Source organism: Cryptomeria japonica, chromosome 6 (assembly GCF_030272615.1).
Source record: "Cryptomeria japonica chromosome 6, Sugi_1.0, whole genome shotgun sequence".
NCBI lineage: Eukaryota > Viridiplantae > Streptophyta > Pinopsida > Cupressales > Cupressaceae > Cryptomeria > Cryptomeria japonica.
This window is the reverse complement of record NC_081410.1, coordinates 641,787,486-641,797,617: the sequence shown is the minus strand read 5'-3', so window position 1 is coordinate 641,797,617 and position 10,132 is coordinate 641,787,486. Positions and strand designations below refer to the sequence as shown.

At 36.5% G+C, this 10,132-nt stretch overlaps 1 protein-coding gene across 1 annotated transcript; it reads left to right on the top strand.

Moving 5' to 3' along the window:
- Window positions 1–2,262: 2,262 nt before the first annotated feature.
- LOC131068635 (uncharacterized) lies at window positions 2,263–3,696 on the top strand. Its single transcript, XM_058003867.2, has one exon. The coding sequence runs from the start codon at window positions 2,263–2,265 to the stop codon at window positions 3,694–3,696; it is 1,434 nt and encodes a 477-aa protein (XP_057859850.2).
- Window positions 3,697–10,132: the final 6,436 nt, after the last annotated feature.

Sequence of the window (10,132 nt, the reverse complement as noted above, 5' to 3'; positions counted from 1 at the left end):
TTTATGTATATATATATATCCTATTGCAAAGTTTCACACTAGCACATACTCATTTATGTGTCAAACTTATTACATAAACATACAAATGCTTGTATGCACATATGAATATATCTTGCTTCCATTCTATGTACTATTGTAAACGTATGTATACACCTCTGATATTGTGATTCTTAATTCTCCATTCAAAAACTAATGCACTCTAGCTATTCAAAAACTATGCAATACTAATGCAAGCCACCGCAGAAGACTTCAATATAAAGAAAGCTAAAAGAAGTCAACAAAATCGTCGTTATTACATAAACCACAAAGAACAGATTTTGAAAAAACGCCAGTTGACACGAGCCCACTCCCAAATGCTCTCCCCTTTACAAACACCATGTGAATCCATTATGAATAAAGACCCATTGCCAGCTATATTGAATGAAACTACTGCTATGAAACATGTAATGCCCAACATTACTTCAGCCAAATTCCATGGAACCCCCTTCTACTCTATGAAAAGGAATAAAATAGATGCAACACAAGCAACTCACTCTGCCTACCACGATAGAATCTTGCAGGATTAAAATCCACAACAATCTGCAATAGATTGCTTTTCTACTATAGAATACATTCAGGCATTGAAATCCTTCCGCAAACGCATTGATTCTTTGTCAATACTTCAAACATGTAGCATTTCTAAAGAAAGCTATATTGGAATGCTCATTCGCAAATGTCGCCCGCAAATTGTCTGTTCAAGATGCTTTGTTGAAAGAGGTGTTCATTGATTCTCTTTAACTAATAACTTAGACCCAGGTGAACAGCCGCTTGTCTTAAAGAAGCTTACGCAAGTAGAGGAGATGCTTATTGCTCGAGTATCTCCTGTTTTGCAAGTCACTCATGCAAGAGGTGGCCAGTACAAATACTTTGGCCACACTATAAGTTTCTCACAAGACATCTCTGGAATCGCAAAGGCTTTGCCACGGAAATTACAAGATTTGGAAGTCCTCATTATTCGAAGAAGCAATAATCATGGCACCAAATATGACTGCTATGTAAATAAATTCCATGTTATAGATGCATTGACTTATAAAATCCAACATGACCAATACTATAAGGAAGTTATCATAGATTCGACGTTGTCAACTTGCTTCCCGATGTTACAACAGATGTATCAAGCATACTGCATATGTTGGAAGACAATGATGAAGAAATAGTTGTTCCCCCATCGCCATATTGTTTTGCCACTTGCAATGACTATCTAACAGAAATTTCATCTTCCTTCATACCAGCAATGCCGACTGCAGCTCATGAGCTAGAGTCCATAAAAGCCACGTTGCAGCTACATGATACAGAGGATAATGTTTTGCCTTAGCCTCAGATAGACTCCTCACTGATACATGAATATAACACTGAAGGTTTGCTGAGCATGGCATTCCCTTCGCTCTTTCCGACTGGTGTTGCCCTTTCATTGCAGCCGTGTACCAAGCATGTTCACTTGCATGAATATGCACTCCACTTGACAAGATACTTTGACCAGAGATTTGGGAAGCATGTTAGGTTTCACTATTACATTTACAATTTAATTATGCAACACCGTTCCCAACAATCTGCAGCTCTCTTTATCAGAACTAATATAGAGGACGACTTTCCCAACAATTTGCATGTGTTGCGTGAACGCTTGCAGACCACACTCGATGAAAAACTGTCGAAACAATTGCTTCGCTTCAGCGCATCCCTTAGAGGGACCCGAGCATATTGGAATAAATCTTGAAAATACCTCCAACAACGATTTCCCAATTGGGAATGCCAACCCTTTTCTTCACATTGAGTTCAGCTGATACTAAATGGCCTGACCTCCATAGCCTCTTCCATGGAAATAATGGTCAGAACATTCAAACCACAAGAAAAGAACTTGTACAAAATGTGTTCCGCAATCCACACATAACAACCTTGTACTTGCACAACAGATTCACAATATTTCAAGAAGAAATCATTCAAAAAATTGTTCAAAGAAAAAGATCATTGGTACAGATATGAATGGAAGCATCGCGGATCAGGGCATATTCATGGTTTTCTATGGCTTCCCGGTGAACCAAATATGGACATCATTGATTGGAAAAATGATGATGAAGTCCATATGGCTAAAAATTTCTTTGACACATATGTATCTGCTTGGAACCCTTGCAGCACAGTTGACCGAACTAATACACTTTGCTAAACTGTAATGGATGATCCATACTTAGCTAATATAACAAATATTTTTTCTCAATGCCCCCTGCAATGGATTACAAGGCATTAGTAAATACTTTACAAAGACACACAAAATGCACAAAAAGTACATGTCTTAGGAAAAAAGGCCATTCATTACAATGTCGTTGCAAGGCTTCGTGGCCTGAACAAGAGAAATCTACATTAGCCCTTGATAGCGACACAAATCCATGCTATACAACTGCAAGGAATGATGACTGCTTGAATATTCACAACCCTTGCATGCTTTCAATAAGGCGTGCTAATATGGATTGCCAACCTGTAACTTCAAGAAAAGTCGTGCTGCAATACATTTCAAAGTATGCTTCAAAATCTGAAAAAAGATCAGAATATTATACTGAAATGCTCAAAACTATTGTGAATGCAAGTGAATCTAAAGATGTTGTCCTATCTACATACCATAAATTTATGATGCACATAATAGCATATCGTGATATCAACGCACAAGAGACTTGTCACATGCTGCAAAAAATTTCGCTCATTAATTGTAGCTGCCAGTTTTTGTCTCTTAATGTTAGTAAAAAACCACTACATGATATCACAAAATCAAATCATGAAACAAACCTACCAAGAAGTTATATCCATGCTTACATGCAACGCCCTTCTGGCTTAAATACAACAACACTCCTTCAATCTGCACAGGACTTTTCATATGTTCCACAACGTAAAAAAGAAAAATGGCAACTTAGAGAGCAAAAAGCTATTGTAAATGTATATCCACATTTCCCGGAACCTCTCATTGAAGATAGTGACGAGTTTGATCTTTTTTGTTGGTTTGAATTCTTACTGTACAAACCGTTCCGTGACATGGCAACAAAAATAGGAACTTCTAAAGATCAAGTTATAGCAAATTGGAAAGACTTCAGTTCAAACGGCTACGTTCGATTGTATGATACCCATCTCATGCATGCCCTTCCACCTCAAGATGCAGATGATAGTGACGATAATGACTGGGAACACCAAGAAGAATCAAATCTATATGAGTGGCAATTCATCTCACAGATGGGAGCCACAAATCAGTCAACCAAAAATGAATTACAAATGTTAGGTCGACGTGACTATGATATTAGCTACTCATGGCCCACCAATATTGCAAATGAGCAATTGGAGTCTAACGCTACCCAATTCATATCTGCAAGTAAATCACAATTTCACCCCCCTCCAATCCAAGTCCCATTCATTGACAGTGAGAAATTCCATCTCTCCTCTCAACAAAAACTTGCACTTGACATAATTCTACAACATCATTCTCAACAAGCTGGAACAATACCTCTCAGAATGATTGTTCAAGGAACATCAGGCACTAGGAAATCATTCTTAATACATTGCATCAGACAAAATTTGAATGTCTCTACAAGAATTCAAGGAAATCCATTGTTGGTTCTTGCTCCTATAGGTGTTGCTGCATATAATATTCAAGGAACAACTCTTCATGCAGGCCTTTGAATCCCTATTAAAGAAATGCATCCTTTGATAGGTCAAGCATTGTTCACGTTCCAAAAGCATTTCAGGCATGTTAAATATATTCTGATAGATGAAATGAGCTTCTTAGGCCCAAAATTACTATTGAAGATTGACAACCGGCTACGACATGCATTCCCTAATAAACAACATGAAAGCTTTCGTGGCCTCTCCATAATCCTTGTAGGTGATCTTGGACAACTCCCTCCTGTAATGGACAAACCAATTTATGCCTCACATTCTATAGCACTGAGTTCATGGCATTCATTTAAAACAGTTGTAACATTGCATATTGTTTTCCGCCATCAGGGTGTCTCTATTGAACAACATCACTTCAGAAGTATGCTCCAGAACATAAGAGATGCACAACCTAACAAACATGACTGGCAGTTCTTAATGAACCAAACAAATATAAATCTCACTGTCCAGCAACAAAAGCAATTAAACTCATCAATCTATTTGTTTGCAACAAATGAATCAACAAGATTGCACAACAAAAGAATGTTGAAATAATTAAATTTGCCCATTGCTCTGAGCATTGCACATATTTATGATAACGATGAACAACTTCCATTAGAGCTCCTATTATGTGTCAATCAACAAGTAATGTTGCTAGCTAACTTGTGGACTGAAGTTGGCCTTGTTAAAAAAATTATCTATGGAAACAATACTAAACCTCCAGACTTGCCACGATTTGTTATTGTGCAGTTCCAAAATTATAAAAGTCCTCCATGGGATGAATTGCATCCAAATGACATACCCATTACTCCAATTACCCGAGGCAGGCATACAAAAACTCCATTGACAATGGCTTGGGCCATAACTATTTACAAATCTCAAGGACTTACATTGGATAAAGCTACAATAGACATAGGCAACAATGAAAAGCAAGGCCTAACATTTACAACTATCTCAAGGGTCAAAACAATTGATGGTATACACATTCATCCGCCTTTCTCTTTTGAAAGGTATGCAATAATGCAAAAAAGTGCTTTTACCACCATAAGAAAGAAAGAAGAAGCTCGCTTGCAACAACTCTCTGTGAGGACAACTATGTCACCACATTGCAATCTACAACCATGACATGCTTGTTGGCTTATTTTCCACTTCAAGCCACACACCATCATGCAATTTCCATTCGACAACAACTATTCTTGCTGGTCCACTGCTATTACACAGGTAAATACATTCCAATACTAATATATCTTAATGGGCACTTCACAGTTCTTTGTTCTTTGAATATGAAACTTCAATCATTTTTTACTTTCACACAGTTACTTATTTGTAGTCCACTAACTTTAAAACACTTCACAGGCTATCTTGCCCACATTCCAGTTATGGATTCTAGCCACTAGACTTCCATTGCAGAGGTAAATACTTCCATAGTATAGATTCATCTTCCCTATTTTCTATACTCCAATGTTTACGTTCTTTCAGTTAACTCATTCATGTGCTCCTTAAAGTTAATTAATACTATTTCCATATTCCATGTCCTTCAATTTTTGGCTAGCATTTATTGTTCACTCAAAATCACTTCTTTGACAAGGCTGCTTCCCACTGATAGCTGCTTATTCAGTTACATTAATTCCTTAAAAAAACATGTAAGCTCATTAGTTGTAGCCGCCAATTTTTGTCTCTTAATGTTAGTAAAAAAGCATTGCACCGTATCACAAAATCAAATCATGAAACAAACCTACCAAGCAGTTATATCCATACTTACATGCAGCGCCCTTCTAGCTTAAATACAACAATACTCCTTCAATCTGCACAAGACTTTTCATATGTTCCACAGCATAAAAAAGAAAAATGGCAACTTAGAGAACAAAAAGCTATTGTAAATGTATATCCACATTTCCTGGAACCTCTCATTGAAGATAGTGATGAGTTTGATCTTTTTTGTTGGTTTAAATTCTTACTGTACAAACCGTTCCGTGACATGGCAACAAAAATAGGAACTTCTAAAGATCAAGTTATAGCAAGTTGGAAAGACTTCAGTTCAAACGGATACGTTCGATTGTTTGATACCCATCTCATGCATGCCCTTCCACCTCAAGATGCAGATGATAGTGACGGTAATGATTGTGAACACCAAGAAGAATCAAATCTATATGTGTGGCAATTCCTCTCACAGATGGGAGCCACAAATCAATCAACCAAAAATGAATTACAAATGTTAGGTCGACGTGACTATGATATTAGCTACTCATGGCCCACCAATATTGCAAATGAGAAATTGGAGTCTAACGTTGCCCAATTTATATCTGCAAGTAAATCACAATTTCACCCCCCTTCGATCCAAGTCCCATTCCTTAACAGTGAGAAATTCCATCTCTCCTCTAAACAAAAACTTCCACTTGACATAATTCTACAACATCATTCTCAACAAGCTGGAACAATACCTCTTAGAATGATTGTTCAAGGAACATCAGGCACTGGGAAATCATTCTTAATACATTGCATCAGACAAAAGTTGAATGTCTCTACAAGAATTCAAGGAAATCCATTGTTGGTTCTTGCTCCTACAAGTGTTTCTACATATAATATTCAAGGAAAAACTCTTCATGCAGGCCTTTGAATCCCTATTAAAGAAATGCATCCTTTGACAGTTCAAGCATTGTTCACATTCCAAAAGCATTTCAGGCATGTTAAATATATTCTGATAGATAAAATGAGCTTCTTAGGCCCAAAATTACTATTGAAGATTGACAGCCGGCTACGACAGGCATTCCCTGATAAACAACATGAAAGCTTTCGTGGCCTCTCCATAATCCTTGTAGGTGATCTTGGACAACTCCCTCCTGTAATGGACAAACCAATTTATGCCTCACATTCTACAACACTGAGTTCATGGCATTCATTTAAAACAGTTGTAACATTGCATACTGTTTTCTGCCATCAGGGTGTCTCTATTGAACAACATCACTTCAGAAGTATGCTCCATAACATAAGAGATGCACAACCTAACAAACATGACTGGCAGTTCTTAATGAACCAAACAAATACAAATCTCACTGTCCAACAACAAAAGCAATTCAACTCATCAATCTATTTGTTTGCAACAAATGAATCAGCAAGATTGCACAACAAAAGAATGTTGAAGTAATTAAATTTTCCCATTGCTCTGAGCATTGCACATATTTATGATAATGATGAACAACTTCCATTAGAGCTCCTATTATGTGTCAATCAACAAGTAATGTTGCTAGCTAACTTGTGGACTGAAGTTGGCCTTGTTAAAAAAATTATCTATGGAAACAATACTAAACCTCCAGACTTGCCACGATTTGTTATTGTGCAGTTCCAAAATTATAAAAGCCCTCCATGGGATGAATTGTATCCAAATGACATACCCATTACTCCAATTACCCGAGGCAGGCGTACAAAAATTCCATTGACAATGGCTTGGGCCATAACTATTTACAAATCTCAAGGACTTACATTGGATAAAGCTACAATAGACATAGGCAACAATGAAAAGCAAGGCCTAACATTTACAACTACCTCAAGGGTCAAAACAATTGATGGTATACACATTCATCCGCCTTTCTCTTTTCAAAGGTATGTAAAAATGCAAAAAGTGCTTTTACCACCATAAGAAAGAAAGAAGAAGCTCGCTTGCAACAACTCTCTGTGAGGACAACTATGTCACCACATTGCAATCTACAACCATGACATGCTTGTTGGCTTATTTTCCACTTCAAGCCACACACCATCATGCAATTTCCATTCGACAACAACTATTCTTGCTGGTCCACTGCTATTACACAGGTAAATACATTCCAATACTAATATATCTTAATGGGCACTTCACAGTTATTTGTTCTTTGAATATGAAACTTCAATCATTTTTTACTTTCACATAGTTACTTATTTGTAGTCCACTAACTTTCGAACACTTCACAGGTTGTCTTGCCCACATTCCAGTTATGGATTCTAGCCACTAGACTTCCATTGCAGAGGTAAATACTTCCATAGTATAGATTCATCTTCCCTATTTTCTATACTCCAATGTTTACGTTCTTTCAGTTAACTCATTCACGTGCTCTTGAAAGTTAATTAATACTATTTCCATATTGCATGTCCTTCAATATTTGTCTAGCATTTATTGTTCACTCAAAATCACTTCTTTGACAAGGTTGCTTCCCACTGATAGCTACTTATTCAGTTACATTAATTCCTTTAAAAAAACATGTAAGCATCTACATTACTTTGCTACCTTCTCTACTTTAATCCATTCTCCTTACTACATGGTTTTTTTTTATGCACATTTCACTTATTCATCACTACCACTAATTACTTCTTTCCCCTCTCTGCGGATCCCCGCTTCTCCAACTTCACTAGTTCTGACAACCTCAGAACGACATTCTCCCCATAATGAATTCCTTGATGTTGATCATCCACGATGATGGCAAGACAACATCTCTACATGTTCATTCCTCTACAGATAGTGACTAATCCATCCCCGCAAAGTTTAAGTTTAGTTTGCTTCTTCAATACTTTTTATTTGTTGCACTTTTCATTATTGCTTGTAATATAAATTAATATTGTTTGGTTAACTACATTGTGCCTCTTCCAATCTACAAATTATTCAAACCAATACGATACATAACCTTTTTGAAATATGAATCGTCTTCCATGTTATTGTATGTTACCATAGGTCATCACTACTCGCTAGTTGTTCACATTTATCTGCAATTATATTTACAATGCCTAAATTTATTTTGATTTTTGTTCTTGTTCTTCCACCCCTTCATATTTTTGTATGCCTCTGCTTCCGAAACTGCCCTGTTGTTGGTCGTCCTGTTACAACTTCTAGATATGCAATAGAAAGGTATGGCATAGGCGCTAAAACTGAAAGGGATGTGACTCAAATTGGCGGCTCTCAACCTGCCTCTCTTCCTCCTATTGCTGGCCCAGGAACTGTCTATTCAATGCATGGAAAGGATGGAGAAATAGGTGATGCCTCTCCAAAAGGTTTTAGTTGGAACAACCATCTTCAGGTAAATAATAAGTAGATTGGGGTAGAAATAAATAGTACTTTTTATTTCTTTTAAGTTATTACCTTTCTCTCATACGCCTTTACCTCTGTAGGGATGGGCTATGTTCCTGGAATGGGTTGTACAACTCGATCTTTAACTTTAACAACTCTCTTTCTCTTCATTGTTTTCTCTTTTTCTACAACCCAGACACACCCACATTCACATCTGGTATGCTACTTTATGTTTTCCCTCCATCCCTTCAGCTGTTATGACATTTGCCTCCTTCCCTCTTTGTATCTAATCCCCCGTTTCTACTTCTTGTTTGGAGATTCACACCTTCAACAAAAAGCACATGCTGAAGCTCATTTCAACAAATGGTTTTTTTTTTCTGCGCTCCTCCGCAACTTGTCATTTTTAACATATGTCATAAAATCTGCCAATGTTACCATGGTTTTCTACACACATGAACTCATTCACATTCTGGAAAAATGCCTACCTATCAGCTTCTCGTTGCACTAACTAAAGAGCATGCAACTACTAGTATATAGACACACACACACACACACACACACACACACACACACACACACACACACACAGGCATATATGTATATAGCTATGCATATATCTGTACACTATATATATATACATATATATGCATATATACACATTATTTTAGTGTTGTGAATATCTGAGGATTTTTTTTTGGTTAAGGTGGCAAATATAAAATTTAAAGAACCACGACAGGCAACTATTGTGTATTTGTGAGCTATTTTTTTTTAGGAGAAGGTGAGAAATGTAGTTCCATTTTTTTGTTGTGCAAGGGCACCGAACAAATACTCTAGAAGCATACATACCAGTCTATATGTTTGTAAGCATAGACAAGAAAAAAGAAATGCAAAAATATACAGATCCATATATATCTAGTTACATTGAATTAAAGTAAATTGCAGTTTTATACAACAATACAAAGAAAGAAAATGTGAAAGAGGCATAATAGGACAACAACACACAGATAAGTATATATGACTTCAAAGAAAGGCACATGTAAAATTATGTACATAAAGAAATAGACAAAATCAAGCGCAGCAAACATAGAAGCATATATGACTTCAAAGAATCAGACTGGTAAAATTGTGTATAGTAAGACATAGAGAAATCAACCATAGTTAAATATACATAACAGTTTGTAGGTAGGCACACAATAGGTAGTTATTTGTGTTTAGATGGATAATTGACAATAAAACAAACAAGTATATATACATATACATATACAAACACACATCTATGTATTGTGTTGAAGATACCATTACAAATGAAAGATATGTGTCTATAGATGCATATGTTTTGTGATGGACAAAGTCAATTGCAGTTCCATACATCAATACAAGGAAAGGAAATGTCATGTTTGGCAAAGAGCATAATAGGCAGCATGGTTTTTT

Bases quoted from the DNA above. Each gene is read 5' to 3' on its own strand.
- LOC131068635 (XM_058003867.2), top strand. From the start codon at position 2,263: ATGGATTACAAGGCATTAGTAAATACTTTACAAAGACACACAAAATGC.